Source organism: Talpa europaea (genome assembly GCF_964194135.1).
Source record: "Talpa europaea genome assembly, chromosome: 9".
Lineage (NCBI taxonomy): Eukaryota > Metazoa > Chordata > Mammalia > Eulipotyphla > Talpidae > Talpa > Talpa europaea.
This window is the reverse complement of record NC_140076.1, coordinates 57,527,987-57,544,711: the sequence shown is the minus strand read 5'-3', so window position 1 is coordinate 57,544,711 and position 16,725 is coordinate 57,527,987. Positions and strand designations below refer to the sequence as shown.

The window sequence follows — 16,725 nt, the reverse complement described above, 5'->3', positions numbered from 1 at the left end:
TAAACTGCTCAATAGTTCACTAGTACCTGGCACAAAGTAGGGCCTCAATGCTTATTTGATAGATTTAGGCTCCCTGAGTAGGAGAGATGCATGTTGTATCCATACAGGATGTACATCCCAATGCTGCTTGTTTTTATGGGTCTGGGGGAGAACTTCAGTAGTTTCTCCAGATTGAGCAGGGTTGAAGCCAGGGCATGGCCTTCTAACCAGGAGGTGCTAAGAGCTTTAAAGGCATTGTCAGATGAACAATATTTTAAATCTTCTCCAAACTTAGCTCAGGCAGGAAAGAAAAATGAGAGATCACTCTGGCTAAAAAGGGCCCATCGAAACAGCAGAAACTCTATGAACCCCTGATGAAACCTGATTGATCGTTACCAAAACACAGGGCTGTCCCGATCGTCCTTGACCGTGTAGTACTCCTTATCAGTTTCAATTGCTTTGGTTAAGCCAAAGTCTCCAATTTTCACTTGGTGTTCACTCTCAACAAGGACATTTCTTGCTGCTAAATCCCGGTGAACGTATTGCCGAGACCCCAGGTAGTCCATTCCCTGAGGGAATTAAGTAGAGCATGTCAGTTCAAATTGTTATTTTTTTATCCACTGCCACATAATAAAGTACAAACATCATTTCATTTGCCTTTTTTTTTAACCAAGAATAAGAAAACTGAGGTGATGAAATACGTATTACATCAGCATCCTTTTTTTAAAAATTTTTTTTAAAGTTTTTTTTTTTTAAAGATTTATTTATTTATACAAGCACTGGGGACAGTCAGAAGCGCGGGAGGGTGAGAGAATTCACCAGAGCCAGAGCGGGGAGCAGAGCAGGCAGAAGGACCGAAGGACACTGCTGAGGGGAGCAGCGGGCGGCAGGAGAGGTCTGCGCGCCGTGTGGGACCCTCCTCCGGTGGCCGGGGAGCAGCCTGGGATCAAACTGGCGCTGCAGAGGCTGCGGGCAGCTTCGCAACCCGGCGCTCAACCGCTGCGCCACCGGGGAGGCCCAGCATCCTTATCAGTTCACTTTTTTAGGAGACTAATTTTTATCCAAATAATGTAAAATGATTTTAATCTCACATGCTCTTTACCTTACAAATCTGAACTGCATATTTTAACTGCTGTTTGAGGTTGATTTTGCTCTTATTTTTTGGAAGATACTCCTTGAGGCTTCCAGAAGGCAGAAATTCCATGATGAGCTTAATACCATTTCCTCCTGTTTAGGATTAAAAAAGCACCCATCAGTCTGAGGTACGAAAAATGAAGGAACTGTGAGTACAGGGTACAGGAAGTGAAAACAGAGGCTCTAAAGTATTTTCCCCATCCCCCCTTCATTGTAAGCTAGTTAATAAGCCCCAGAGCATCGGATCCTCGGTAGTGAACAGGGATAGCAGCACGTGTGTCATCAGCACTCAAGAGGTAACAAAACAGTCCTCGGGAACCACCAGGCAAATGAAACTTCTTAAAATTAAGTATTGTGCTGGCTTGCAAAAGAGATGCGCATTAATAAATACCTGTCACTTGATTTAGGCAACTAGAAAAGGAACGCATAGCTAGAGCTAGTACTGGATAAGACGGGGGAGGGGGCATGTGTTTCAGATGGTGCAAGTGCCCTAAGTAAAAATACCAGGATGGGTGAAGTCCGGTCCCCAGTGGGTGTTCAGAGCCTGAGCAGCTTCCCTGACAGCCCTAAAGCTGAGGGGTTTCACAGTGCCCACAACCTCAAAGCCCCAGAGCTCATGGGGCAGTGGCAGGTGTGTCCAGGCATTCCAGGGAAGACCGGGAGCGCCACCTGCACAGCTCTCACTCCTATAACCCCAGATGGTCACTTCCAGCCTCTAGACTAACCCCACTTCACACAGCATACCGTCTTCTGTACAGATGCCTTTGTACTTCACAATGTTCTCATGATACAGGTTCCTTAAGATTTCTATTTCCTTCTTCAGATCCGCTATGTGGTTACCTCCGCTCTCAGGCTTCAGGGACTTGACAGCCACCTGCTCCCCTGTATTGTCCCCCTCAGGGTCATACCTGCAGAGCTCAACCTTCCCGAAGTGGCCCTAGAGGGGAAGATGCATGTGTTCAGATCAGAGAGGCCCCAGCCTGGACTAGCGAGACATATTTAGAAGATGAGGCTTGTTCCTACTGCCATTCCCAGAAGGGCCAGGTGTGGACAGCACAGCCTAATAGTGCAGGTAGCAAGCACCTATTTTGCTTGCCTCTTCCCATCTCCACTTACTAGTGAACCAATTTAGCAACCCCAGTTTCCATGAACTAACCTGAAAGGAAATAAAGATTATTTCTAGACATGCTGGACAACTGGCATTCTTGGACCCATGTACGAGAGGCACCTCAGTGTAGCTGAAGAGCATGCATGAGGAGTTTGGGAAGCCTTGGGATTAGATTGCAGCAAAGCCACTTGATGGTGATGTTGGCCCAGTCACTGAGTGTTCCGAGCTACTCAATATAAACAGTAGTAATAAAGCCTCAGGGTGGCTGTGAGAAACTGAAGGGCACAGGGCCTGTACATGCCAGCACAGCCCTGACATGAGGCAGTCTATTTATTACGTAACTACAGAAAATCTGCATAGAGCAGTAATCCCAGTAGCTTCTCTGGTCACATTAACTGTTAAGAGACACCATTCAAAGTCCAAAGAAAAAGCTGATTATATTCTATTTTGGCATCCCTATTTAAGCGGCCTCACAGGATATATACATGCCCCTGAAAGTCAGAGACAAGGGTTTTTCTATTTCTACACATTTATACCTATTCCCCCTATCCCCCTCCCCTTCCATCCTTTTCTGTCCCTTAGAGGAAAACCAAGTCTCTGGAGAGAGATGTTCTGTGTCCTGTGTGCACACCCAACACCACAATCAGCCACGATCCCATAAACTGACCCACAGTGAGAGAATGGAAAGTGACTTTCTATGCAGTGAAAATTGATGTGGTCAGTAGAGGACTGGAGTGCAACTTGCCTCTCCCAAATCACGGATCCTCTTTATCCCCCTCCCCTTCCATCCTTTTCTGTCCCTTAGAGGAAAACCAAGTCTCTGGAGAGAGATGTTCTGTGTCCTGTGTGCACACCCAACACCACAATCAGCCACGATCCCATAAACTGACCCACAGTGAGAGAATGGAAAGTGACTTTCTATGCAGTGAAAATTGATGTGGTCAGTAGAGGACTGGAGTGCAACTTGCCTCTCCCAAATCACGGATCCTCTTTAAGAACCGCTTTTCAAAGTGTGTGGGATCCACTTCAGTCGCTGGCTTCTTTTCTGAAACAATGTCTGGATCTAACAGAAAAGAAAACAAGTTTACAAAGGAGAGACCGCCACTCAGTTCCAGCTTATTTCCCCCACTTCCCAACCTGCTCTCCAGGCAGTGGCTGGTCTTGGTGAAACTACAGCCCAAGGGGAAGCTTACTCTGTTCCTCCAGCTTGTTGATGTCTCTCATGATGGCTCGAAAGAAGGGTCTCTGATTGGGATCATAGTTCATGCAGCGGGTCATAAGGTCAGCCAGTTCCTTACAAGATGGCGTCACTGGCCTGCAGCGGCTTTCATAGAATCGCTCTTTCTGTAAAGAGGAGGATCACATGGGAAAAACGAAAGGAACCACCCACAAGCCTTATAGCCCCAGAGCTACCAATCCCTAAATGAATTCCCAACAGGTCTGCTTAAAGGTAAATTTAAAAAACATGGGTTGCTATTGCTTCATTCCAGTTTGGGGAATATCTCAATCCCGAATTTAAAATAATCCAAATTCAAGGAGGGTAGGCGGTCCCAAACCAGCTGAATTCCGGTAGTCATGTAGTCTTTCTGGAAGACAGTTTGGCAATATGCATAAAAATCTTCAAATTCTTCAAACCCTCTGACTCAGTAATTCCGATTACCAAATGACTCATATATAAACAAAGATTATGTTTAAAGATATTCCCTACAAAATTAGAACATCAGAAATTCGAAAACAACGAATATGAAACTGGTTAATAGTGAAACAATTAACTATCTCCTATGTAAATTAGATTTACAAATGTAAGTACTCCTAATGCATGCAACTATACTTAGCATGGTTCCAATTTTGTTTAAAAGATACAAAATGGATTAGAAGACAAATCTGCCCAAGTGTTAGTAGTGACCAGGTGTGACTTGGGCTTCTGGTGATTGCTTTTTTTTAAAATAGCTTTCTTTGTTTCCCAAATTTTCAAGTGTTTATTGCTTGAAAATTCAGATTCTAATAATTAAAATCACTGCACCATAGTTTTTCAGCCTATATCTGAATCCCAGAGCACTTGTTTCTCTTCTGCTACCTGTGGGTTCTGCAGCAGGGGAAGAGTAGGACCCAAACAAACAGGAGGAAGTGGAGGGAATTAAGGAGCTGCCAGCTGCCCTGGCCTCTCTAGAGTCACTCACCCTTCCCTGCTGCAGTACCGCAGGCGAGAAAACCATCTCAGCCAAGCAGGGACTCTGGGCGGAGGCAGTCTATCTATTTTCAAAGGCACAGCCCTTCCTTAATTCCACCTTGTGTGCTGCTCAGCCCTGGGTACACAGCAGGTACTCAAGAAATTGTGACTGACAATAAGCAATGCTGAATTTTCTTTTCCAAAGAAGTTAAAATCAATTTCCCAAAAGCCCAGGCTAAACATCCCAACCACAGAGAGCCTTCGCGCAGGAGTCCTACTGGTATCTCCTCTGCCCACCCATCCAGCCACGGTGTCAGCAGGCACGGTCCCCAAGCTGCTGTTAGGGCACCTCACTCCACCCAAACCCTTCACCATCCCATCTCACCCCCAGTAAAATTCCACAGCTTGGAATTCAGGTCTTAAACAATCTGACCACAAACGACCTTTCCCACCCATCTCCCAGTCATTCCTCTCCATGCTCCCAACGCTCCAGAATACATGGGAAACCGCGCAGCAGTTCCCCAAGACAACTGAAGTGCCACTGTCCCTGGATTCTGATCACTTCCTCTCAGCTTAAGAGTTCTGCCTGCCTCCCTAAACACAAAGCACAATCCAAGCATCTGATCGGTGAGTAAGGATCAGTGGTCCTTTCTGTTATCTGTACTACTTTGTCCCTTCGGAGTTTAAGAGTTTCCACTCTTTCTGCAAATAAATGTGAAAGAGGAACACCTATTTTACATTCTCGCTGAGAAACCCAGGTGTGTGTCTTGGACTCCCTGTATCCAGTCTACATACTACATAATGCAATCTACATACTATATAACATAGTACCATCAAAATTAACAAAGCAAAACAAAGCTATGAGAACACTTGGTTTGCACACTAATTACAAAGCGTTCTACCTAGGCTACCTGACCTGTAAAATGAAGGTAATGGCACTGCCCTATCTAATGAGCTAGGTTCCTGGGTGACAGCATTTTAAAAGTTTTAGATAACATTTGTAAAATCATTACTGCTATTCTAGCCAAATTCTCCTACCCCATTCTAAGATCCTCAAGGGAAGGCAAGAGCTGTGTCTATTTTATCCTGAATTTCTACCTAGGACAATGCCTGATGCACAGTTGGAACTGTATCTCTGTGTTAATTCCACAAACCGTGGCAAGTAAGACTGTAACAATCCACTGAGTTCCTACATCTGAAGCACCCTACATCCAAAGTCGTTACTACTTATCCCCATTTACAGATGATGAAACCAAGGCTCGGGGAAGTTAGGTTACATTTTGCAGGTCACACAGCCTGTAAGTCCCTGGAGGAGATTTAAACTCATGCACGCCTCTTCCCTCAACCTAAGACTTCCTGATAACTACCGAGATGACCCTGAGCATCCAAGGAGTCCTCACTCAGCTCACGCTATGGAAAACGACTGCTCACCTCAATCAGTGTCTTGTCTTTCAGGGGGATCTCGCCATTGTAGCAGATTTCCCAGAGTGTGGTTCCAAAGCTCCATTTGTCAGCAGCCACACTCAAATTCTTAGAGTCTTCAACACACTCAGGAGCAATCCATGGGATTCGTTCTATGCACTCTGGAAAAGACGAGCCATTTACAGATTAGTTTCTGGAATCACCTGGGGAATAAATCACTGTCATTACAGCAAGAACAGTGAGCTAACAAACTATTTCAACTAGTGTTTTCAAAACACATTCCTTGGAAAGCCCATTAAAGGTGTGGTTTCCAGGCCCTTCACCCTGGCACTTGGGAGGAAGTAGTCAAGAGTCAGGGCCAGCAGACATTCCATGTACCACAAGCTCCTCTGCTGGACTGCACACGGCCAATCTTCTGAAACCCCGGCCTAAGAAACAGCAAAGCACCACGTTGGAGGCCAACCCCCTGGGGATGGGGGTTCAGGGAGCAGTGGGGACAAAGGCTTCAGAAAGTGAAGGCAGGGGAGACGAGGACAACCTGTGCAGAGCAGGCACGAGCTAATCTCATACACCGCACAGCCCCCTTTAAGTGCTATACATTCATTTTTACTGGTTTTCTCTCATTTGAGAAACAACAAGGAAAGACTGCAGTAAAGACATTAGACATTTCTGGCCCCCAGCGATCTCTGCAGCCCTTGTTCTGGTTTCTAACCAAGACCAGAGCCAGTGAACAGAGCAGAAATCCCTGCCATGTCCATGGAATTGCCCTCAGCAAGCATGGCATCTCCCAGATCCTGAAGAACGGCGGCAGCAGGGTCACTTCTAAGCTGGGTATTCACAGGCTGGTCCGCTTACCTTCCACCCCAGCCTTCCCCCCACCTTCCTCCTGGCACAGCAAGTGCAGGCAGTGCCCTAGGATCAAGTGCCTGCCATCACCCCGCTGTGGGCCCATTTCACTGACCTGGATCAAGACCCAGATGAACTCCTACCACCTCCATGAACCAACCTCTGACCCCATTGGGTGATAACTCTTCTGAATGCCCACCACATTTTACTGGCATCTCTGGTGGAGAGCTAGCTCCAACTTCTCTGCTTTGTCTAGAGTCATTTGTGTCCCTGTCTCAGACCCCAACACATTCAGGGCTGAAATGTGCCTCCGGTTTGATGATGGCTGGATGATAAATGTCATCTACACGGGGTGAGCCTGCCCCTGCTCTTCCTCCTGCAGTCAGCTCCCTAAGCACAGGGGATGATTTAGATCTTATTCAGAAGGCTTGTTTTTCATCCTGTTCCCTTCCAGACTTAATCCATTCTTTGAATTATTAAGCAAAACTATTAAGTGCGAGGCACTGTGCTCAGGACCCCACGTGCGGCCTTTAGAGTTGAGGCAAAGTGTCATTTCAGTGGCTCAGTTCCCAGGGCTGCCCTTCCCCTATAACTCAAAATAACCTCATTCAAAGACAGGATGCAAGGTCACAGCTCAGTGCCTCCCAAACTGCTCACTAAGCATAGAGATTTCAAAAGGAACACAGGGGAGGACCTAGGAGGCCTAATATCTCCCTTTATGCTACCCCAGCACCTTGAACACAGTTCCTCCTCCATGGCCTGTTGTGAGTAGTCTGTTCCTCCTCCTGCAGTCAGCTCCTTAAGCACAGGGGCTAGCCGTCCCTAAGGTCCCTCTCCCCGTGGCCCCCACAGCACTGTAGGAACACCAGACCCATTTGCTGAAATATGCTTTCTCGAAGGAGAAAATACCCCAAACCCAAGCCCTTCTCCCCACTGGTCTAACCCTGCCTCAGTGTGGGGTGACGAGGGAGGGTGTGAGGCTGAAGGAAGACATACCTTGCCTGGACAGCACAGTGATGGGAATGCCAGGATCGCTGAGCTTGATGAATGGACCACACTCGCTGTCAATGCCCTCCCGGGCAAGGAGGAGGTTTTTAGTGCACACGTTTCCATGGACCAGGTCCTTATCCTCCTGCAGAGTAAAAAGGTTGAGTTCTACAAAGCTGTCCACAGGCTGCCCATCTCCCCCTTCTACCTTCCCCTTTGCCAACTCCGGCCCCTCATATCATTTCTCCTTTCTCCCCAGCTATCACCAGACACAACCACCTAGCCCCCTACCAACTACCTGTGTGCTCAGCACATTCTATCATGTCTGGTTCCCTCGTCAGTAAGGCAGGAAGTAGAACCTTTAAAACACTAGAACAGCTGAGCCCTGATAAGTACATAGTGAATGTTAGCTAGTACGGATACTCCTGGTTTCATTAATTCATCCAACAAGTATTGCACTCCTGCCTTATACTGGAATACGGAGCCAGTGTTCTCACATGCTAAAACGTCCTATGTGAGCACACGGAACAACCCAGAATGACCGTTTTTCACTCAGCTCCAGGCACACCTGTGTTTAACCACAGAGCCTAAGCCCCTGCCACCTGCTTGCTAACCCCTCCTTCCTGCCGCCCTCTCTTAGGACATGCTGGTTCCTGGTGGGGGCCTCATGGACAGCAATATACTTACCAAGTAACTCAGGGCACTGGCTAGCTGTTTAGCAACTTTGAACTTCCATGGTGTGGTGAGAATGTCACTTCTCCGGTGCATGAAGATATCCAGAGGGCCCCCCTCCACAAACTCTTCTACCATGATATCTACAAACACAAAAATAGTCACAACTGGAACCTTCTAAATGTGAGAGACAGTACTCTCCCTCACTTGCTCACAAGAGACCACTGAACTAGATGGCTATGGAAGGACACAGACTTCCTGGGAGGTACAAATGGCAGAGAGCTGTAGACCTGGACAGGCCTGGATTTGGCTCCCGCCCAGAGCCGCTCCAACTCTGGCTCTCAGGGCAATGAACTCATTTTATTCACCCCAACCTCCCAGGTCAGCAGAGCACTGGGCCCAGGGTCGACAAGAAGTAAACTTAAAAAATGAGTGAAACTCAAATGAGATTTGTTGCATGGCCATTATTAACTTAAGCAAGTAACCTGCTCAGTACCTCAAATTCCTCGAATTCAAAAAGAAAGGTTAAGAAGCCTAGGCAACCTGTAGGAGGAAGCAGTTCCCAGTTGTTTCCACAGGACCTCTGCTCCCCAGCCAGGGTCAACCTCCCCGTCCACAGACAAGACACTTACTCTCCACATCTCGCACACAGACACCATAGAGGTACACAATGTGTTTGTGGGAGACTTGTCTCATCATGCTGGCTGCCTCAAAGAAGGCCTGTGGGAAAACAGAGGAAGGAATGTCAAGGACCAGCCTCCACCGGTCTAATTCCAGAGTGTGGTAATGCTAAGAGGAAAGTCACTGGATCCAGGAAAGTTGGCAACGCTCATCATCTCAAGACCGGCCCTTGACTGTCAAGGGGCCATACTAAGTCTCTACACCTCAAGCCACTTTGACTGGAATGTGGGATTTAGAAAACCTAGGAAGATGTAGAGCCAGGCTTATGGGACAAGCTAGCTAACAATGTCCCCATTGGCTGTGCATGGCTACCACTTTTTTGCTTCCTTTAACTTTTAGGAAATAACAGTGTTTGGCACTGTAATAGGATAAAAGAAAACCAAGGCAGTAGCATCTAGCTGTCAAGGCTTGGCTTTATCACTCCAGGAGTCTTTAACCTCGGTAAGTCATTTTTCTCCTCTGGGCTCTAATTTTCCAGACTGAAACTGACAGCCCTGGACTGCATCAGGGACTCAGACCATTCAGCTAGCACCCTGGGGCTCCAGGGCATCCCACAAGGACCTGTAGGTGGGGAACAGGAGAGTGGAGTGCACAGAGAAGACCAAGTGGAAGGGGCCCCTTAGAGATCTTCATCCTCAGTTGTCCCTAACTTGCTTTACCTGCTGAGTTTGCTGAAGATTGTATCTGAACAAAAGAATCCTGACTAAAAGAGAAGTTTAGAAACCCTGAGGCCAAAATAAATGCAAAGGTTCTTCCAGCCCACTCTGCTCTGCTGGCTCCAGAAATGGGGCGAAGGGGTACAATTATGAGGAAAACACTTACCAGAGAAATGTCCCTATGGCTGGGGTCTAAGACTTTCAGGATCACTTTTACTCTCTTCTCTTCAGCCATCCCTTCGTCATCTTTGTAATCCACAAGGGTTCCCGAGTAGATGTGTGTCCGTGTGCCTCTCCCAAGGTGTTCGCCCTGTAGGAGGAAATAAAAGGTTGAAGTGACTGCTCTGAGGGTGCAATGATGCCTTAGTCTGGGACTGAAACTTGAATGAGAACCAGAATACTGGACAGTGGGGCAAAGACAAAAGAGCCCCAGCAGCACTCAGCCTCCTGTTCCTTATCCTTGTCAGGTCACAGAGGACTAAAAGTTACTTGCTCAAACACAGTTGTGGCAGTTCCTGGAGCCCCCAAGATGATCCTCATACTCGTTAAACAGTTCCTTCTTTTCTACTTCCAGAACAATCTGTGGCGAAAACATAATTCTGGCCTAAGATCAAAACTTTACCCAGTACCACAAACAGCCAGGCTTCCACAGAAGACTTGGAGAGAACCCGAAGAGGCTCCTCCACTCCGACTGCGATATGAAGAGAAGGGGCTTACTAGTCCTGGTTCTACTGCTTGGTGTCCATTTATCATGGGGTCATCCTTTCACTGTGCTCAGTCTCCATTCACTTTATAAAACAGAATAACGGTACCAGCCAAGGGTTGTTGTAAGAAGCAATGGAGGAAAGAGGTATAAAAGCTCCCCGGCACTCAGTGGGTAGAAACCAATCTGCTGGGCTGATGTGTTTTGTTTGATTGCCCTCTAGACGAGGTACACATTTCTCAGGCTGAAACTGCTTACTTTCCATCCATCATGTAATGTGTGTGTGCATGGGTGCTAAGCTTTACAATCAGTGATGCAATTCATACATGCATTCACCTTAGTGATCCCACAGAGGAGCCGGTGATGTGTAAAGGCAGAGACTAGATACTAGATGGACAAGTCACGGTCTCCTCACATATGAAAAGGGTAATACCATAAAAAAAAAAGGGTGGAGTACCTGGAAAATGAGATCATCTGCACAAAGCCTTTAGCACACAATGATCTGTCTGTCTCTAAGGACCCTTCTGGTTTGAGCTTTAATAATTCTAAGTGCAGTATTCTCAATAGGTGGAAACTACAATGTGATTCATCGAACTTAGGCACTGTCAAGCTATTGACAGTAACTCCACAAAACTTGTAAACTACTTTCTATCATCCTGTTGCCCTAGGCCCCCCTGTAAGTGCAGAAAATGCATTGTGGCTGATTCCAAGGGAATCCTCCCCCACACAAGAACATACACAATCACTAAGTGGATACATGGCCACTCGTCATTTATCCTGGCAGAAAGGTGCTCCATCTGCCCTGTCTCCTGGCAAGGTCCTGTGACTATCATGAAAGCTGCATCTGTCATGAAGCAATTCAAGACGATGGGAAGTTGTGTTCCCAGAATATACTGTAAAAGCCATGGGCTTTCAGAATAATTACTCTTCTCCAAGTAAAGGGTTACTTTATCCAGTGACCAAGTCTTGGAACCATACTTTTAGGATTCTACGGTGACCCACAATGTCGCGCCTCAGCCTCCTTCCAGGCTGTTTCCTCTGCCTTTGCCTAGCTCTTACAGTTTGTTCTCTGGCATTCTGCTTTAATGCCACTTCCCCAGGAAGTCGCTGCTGTCCTTCCATGAAAGGTAGGATGATAGACATCGACAATCCAGCATCCTACTGTACTTCTCTATTTAAGACTTGTCTCTTGATAATGTAATTACCTACTTAAAGATAAGAGTCTGCCTCCTCCACTAGACTATGAGCCAGCTACAGGTGGCAACTGCCTGGCACATGGAAATGCTCAATCATCATTGACTAAAGGAGGACAGGGTCATAGAAGACGGTAGGTATCTGGCCAGAGGTTCAAAGTGAAGGAAAGAAGGCAGGCCCCAGGTATAGTTTCAAGTTTGAGATATGTAAGAGGCTGGAATACTGCCTACTCTGGTGATTTTACTCTCTGGGCACAGCTCTGACACCACTAGAGGGACAGAACAATAAACATCAGTCCTTAGTAAAGAATTTATCATAAGTGAAGTGAGGAAGTTACGAACTTCCATTCCCTCAAAACCCTACCCAACAATTTCAGGGATTAACTTTAGAATAGGAAACCAACTCATCCCATGGCTGCGACCCTCCACCAGGTTCCTTAGGGGTAGTGGGGCCTATGATTCCTCCTCTAACAACCCACAAGGTGTCACAGCCTCTACCAGATAATAAACAGCCCACAGCAGATTCCATTTTTCCAAAGCTGCTGGTATGCTATCTCCTCAGACTCCCCAAGGTGTGTGTGGCTCTGTGTAAGGGGGTGGGGGAGGGGGAGGGGGAAGGGGTGGTGTAGAACAGAAACTAACCAAAGTACAAGGGAAGTACAAGGAAATAAGTCAACCTACAGCTGCAGATTCTGGGCAAAAGGCCAACAAGGTTAGGACAGTGGTCTGAGGGATCTGTTTTCAAGACCATTCTTCAGGCCATGAGTTCGCTTCTGCTGTTCCCTCATTGTCCTCCTTCTAGAAGCATCATCAGAAAGCCCAGATAGAGCCTCCCTGGTGGTGCAAGGGGTCAAATCTATGAAGCTATCCGCAACCAATGCAGCACTATGAAGCTATCCACAACCAATGCAGCACGAGTTCGATCCCTGGTCAGGGAGCTAACCCCCATGGCGCAACAAACCTCTCCTGTCTCACCCACTGCTCCCCCTCAGCAGTGTATTTTGGTAGATCTGCCTGTTCTGCTCCCCACTCTGTGTCTGGTGAATCCTCAATCCCTGCACCTCTGGCCTGCACCCTAGCTCTTGTATGTAGAAATAAATAAATCTTTAAAAAAAAAAGAAAACCCAGACAGAACTTCACAAGTGCTGTGTCACACAGCATACTGTGGGACAATAAGGGTCATCAGTCCACATTCCCTGGGAAGATCTCACTGTACTGCCCTATCAGCATTTCCTCCAACTTCCTCTAACTGCAAAGGACTCACAACAGAAGAACCCTGTAATCCTAGATAACCCCATAAAACCTAATCTACTTCCTTCAAGGAGAAGTGTCTCTGGGGAACATCAGCAAGGCTAGACAGGATGGCAGGGCAATGGTTAAACAACTTCAACTATGAAAGAAGTCCTGTCCTTTTTCCAAAAGGGTGGCCCAAACCTAGACTTCATTCCCAAGTCCCCAGGCTACTCCTCATCAGCAGGCAGGACCAAGGCTGAACTCAAGAAGAGCAGCAATGACTCACTTGCACAATGTCCTTCTTGAGGATCCGATCGAAACTCAACTGGCTCATGGGGTAGACAGGCTGCCATTCCTGGGCTTTCTTAGTAGCCACCAGCAGATTGGAGATTTCTGTGAATGAGAGTGGAGAAGTCTGAGCAGAGCGGTAAACGTCCAAATCCAGGTATCTGTTGAGCCAAAAGGGTTCCTAAACACAAACTGTGCATTCACTGGTTTAGTCATTCAACAAGTATTTACTGAGTAAGTACTTGATGAACTCACAGGCTGGTAACAGAGCTAAAACTAATAAAAAAATACACCAATCAAAAGGAAAGCTACAACTTGCACAGCTACTCTAAGACAGGCACAGGTGCCCCGGGGTGGACCCGGCAGCATGTTCACTGGCGAGAAGGGTGAGGAAAGGTTTACCTGAAGAAATGAAATTTAAAATCTGTGCACAAACACTCTAAGATGACAGGTACTGTGACTATCTTATTTCCAGCTCTACCTCCACAGCCTGGTACATAGTCAGCACTCAAAACACATTTATTAAATGTATGAATGAACACCCAAGGAGGGTGTGAGATGAAGGGTGAGACCTGAGGAGAAAGGAAGCAGTATGCTGGGCCTGGGGACCAAGGCAGGAGGGTGAAAAAACACTGGTTTTGTGCACAACAGAGCACTTGATGCAAAATGAGTCTTGTACCTGAACCTGTCAGGGCTCCCAGTACTGCCTGGCACCAGGAGGTGCTCACTAAATCTTGCTGACCATGCAGATTATGAGCAAATTCTATTGATTCAAACAGCAACCAAATATATCACAAAATGTGTAGGACCAGCGTCAGCACATGTAGCACTACTTCGAAATTCAAGGATATCATCAAGCAAAAAAAAAGTACTTTCCAGGTACCTGGTAACCCATGAAGACTTTTCTATATTTACTGATAAACTGCTGGGTGCTGCAACCTTACAGTGGACCAAGTAATCGCTTCCCTCTAGCACAGATTGTTTTCCCTTATTTTTTTTAAGTTCACATTTTCTGACTGCTTTCTTTATGCCAGCCACTGTCCTAATGCTTTACAAACATTAACTCCTTTGTTCTAACAATCCTGTAAGGTATGTAATGTTATCTCCCACTTTAGAGATCTGAAAACAGACTCAGAGAAATTAAACAATTTGCACAAATCCCAGACTAGTGATTCACACTGAAATCAGGGATAGCGCCTGTCTCTTATCTTTCCCACACACAGCCCCAGTGGCGTTGACAAATCTGGGTGCCACAAACTCACAGAAAGCACAGACTCCCCTGTTAATCACAGCCTGGGTACTCCTTTTTCCAGAGTCTACTCTTCATTGTGTTCCCCTAACTCCACCCTGTTACCTGGGTAAAATCAGATTCAAGTCACTCAGGACTGCCCTAATGGAAAAAAGACATCAAGAAAAGACCTTTGAATGTCCACAGGAAAGGGGAGGGGCAGTAGAGCCATTTGGGAAATTAGAAAGGAGGACAGGAATAGGGGCCACTGGAGGGGTGATTATTTGTGTGGTTGTTTCAGGGATCATTGGGCTGAAAATCATTTAACCGCCAGGAACTTATTTTCTCCCTAAAAAATGGGACCATACTCATGCCCCTCATCAGACTGCTCTGGGGGAAGAGATAATGCACGTTAAGGGCTTACTTCAGTACCTGTGTAGAGTGAGTGCTCTGTGATTGATAGTCATGTGATTATGGCCAGAATTACATACTAGTCAGCAGCAGCATCCTTGTTGTGCCAGCTGGTTCTCTGTACCTTGGCAACAGGCTGCAGAAATTCTGAGAGTCAGAGCTGAAGAGTGTAGAAGCCAAGCACCAAGCTTGATTATACAGATGAGGATGTGAGAGGATCAGTAGGGACCAGGCTGGTGAATCCTATGGGTCACCCTGAGGCTTGGAGAGGGACAGCTGGGCTGGACAACGCACAAGAGATGGTAGACTTGCTTTACTGTCATAGTAAGTGATAGCAGGTGAGCAGCCACCTGCTTTTTATTTATTCCATGAGGAGTTTTGCAGCTGCATTTTCAAGTGAGAAACGCTGGTTGAGGTCTGGTCATCAGGACTTTGTGGTTAGAAGGGCAGAGATACAGAAGAATCCAAAATGACATTCTATTTTATATTCATGATTTCACCACTTCTCTAACTTTCAGGTGACAGAGGTAAGAGAGGGCATCTGAAGATATGAATAAGGAAATCTCACACACTAAGTTTATTCTTTCTTTTCCACCTCAAGTCCCTTCCTTTCGCTCCCCAGATAAAGAGAAATTCCTTGTCCCTGAGTCTTAGGCTGACTACTGCACTCACACCTCTGCAAAGAGAGTATGACCTAGGGAAAAGATAACTGGAGTTGGAGTCAGAAGATGTGAGTTCAAATCCCCACTACTGGCAAATATGATGGGAAGAACAATATACTCTGGGTTGTCCCGAGGATTAAATGACTTAAAACATGGAATAGTGTCCATGTTTTAGAGCATTACTTACATGGTAGTCTCTGCTACTATTATTAACCACTGATATGACTAAATATGTGGCTGAGAGCAGGTCACCGAACATGTTTTGAGTCTCAATTTCCTAATCTTTATAATAGAGCTAATGTGTGGTTGAATGAAATGCAAAGAGCTAATGCATGGTTGAAAGAATGCAAATCTGCATGCAAATTGCTTGAGATTAGTAGGCACCAGCATTGTGGTAGCTCCTGTTGTAATTAGTCACATTACAGACATTAGAGAGCACTACTTCTGTACTGGGCACTGTGGTTCCACAAGTCAGAATGGTGAGACCCAGATCTTATCTAAAGAGTTGATAATCAGGGCCTCCCAGGTGGCGTAGTGGGTTGAGTGCAGTGCTGTGAAGCTGTCCGCAGCCTCTGCAGCGCAGGCTCGATTCCCGGGTATCCAGGGAGATACCCACATGGCACAACAGACCTCTCCTGCCTCACCCATTGCTACTCTCAGCAGTGTCTTTGGCCCGTCTGCCATTCTGTCTCTGGTGAATCCTCACCCCCCACGCCTCTGGCCTGTACCCCAGTTCTTGTATAAATTAAAAACCTTTAAAAAAAATAGAGTTCATAATCAAATGGGAAAGACAGACACCACATATATTCAGTCAAAGTTCAAGGAGTCTCCGCAGAAGCCAGGAGAGAGCCATTTAATTCTATTGCTTTTCTTCTCCCACCACAGCTACTGAGTCCCAGGTTTGGGCAAGTAGGGGCACTGTCTACAGCAGACACCTGCACAGATGAACGCTACTAAGAAAGCACATCACAGTCTCCACCTGCCACCACCTTCTTCCTTTTCCTGTGGCTGCTATTCTCTATTTCAAACTCACCCAATGACCACGAATCCTTAGGAAAGTCAAAACCGCTTCTACTAGTCATAATCTTTCACAATCTCTCTCCTCATATATGAGGAGGTCATTGGGCTTTAAGGTTTTTAACTCACTCAGAGTCTCAGGGCTAAGTGGCGGATGTGTTTTACCTTTGCAGAATGTCTTCAAGGACAAAAACAAAGACTACAATTGAGACTGGCCTGAAACTCTATCTGATCAACAAGAAAAAGTCCCTCCTCTTTCACCAGTTCAATGACAGTCCCTTGTTAGGAGACCAAAAAGTGATTCAAACATTAAGAACCCAGCCCATTTTTTTGGC

The 16,725-nt window shown here is 46.4% G+C and overlaps 1 protein-coding gene across 1 annotated transcript in view; it reads right to left on the bottom strand.

The window, feature by feature from the left end:
- Positions 1-16,725, bottom strand: part of JAK1 (Janus kinase 1) — a gene marked incomplete at both ends in the record, with an annotated part of 47,501 nt that overhangs the window by 1,960 nt on the left and 28,816 nt on the right. Inside the window, 11 exons of the mRNA XM_084242359.1 lie at positions 376-548; positions 1,082-1,206; positions 1,858-2,050; positions 3,190-3,284; positions 3,415-3,565; positions 5,823-5,974; positions 7,656-7,791; positions 8,334-8,461; positions 8,951-9,038; positions 9,822-9,965; positions 13,071-13,177. Coding sequence (XP_084098485.1) covers positions 376-548; positions 1,082-1,206; positions 1,858-2,050; positions 3,190-3,284; positions 3,415-3,565; positions 5,823-5,974; positions 7,656-7,791; positions 8,334-8,461; positions 8,951-9,038; positions 9,822-9,965; positions 13,071-13,177 — 1,492 coding nt within the window. The remainder of the gene's footprint in view (positions 1-375; positions 549-1,081; positions 1,207-1,857; positions 2,051-3,189; positions 3,285-3,414; positions 3,566-5,822; positions 5,975-7,655; positions 7,792-8,333; positions 8,462-8,950; positions 9,039-9,821; positions 9,966-13,070; positions 13,178-16,725) is intronic.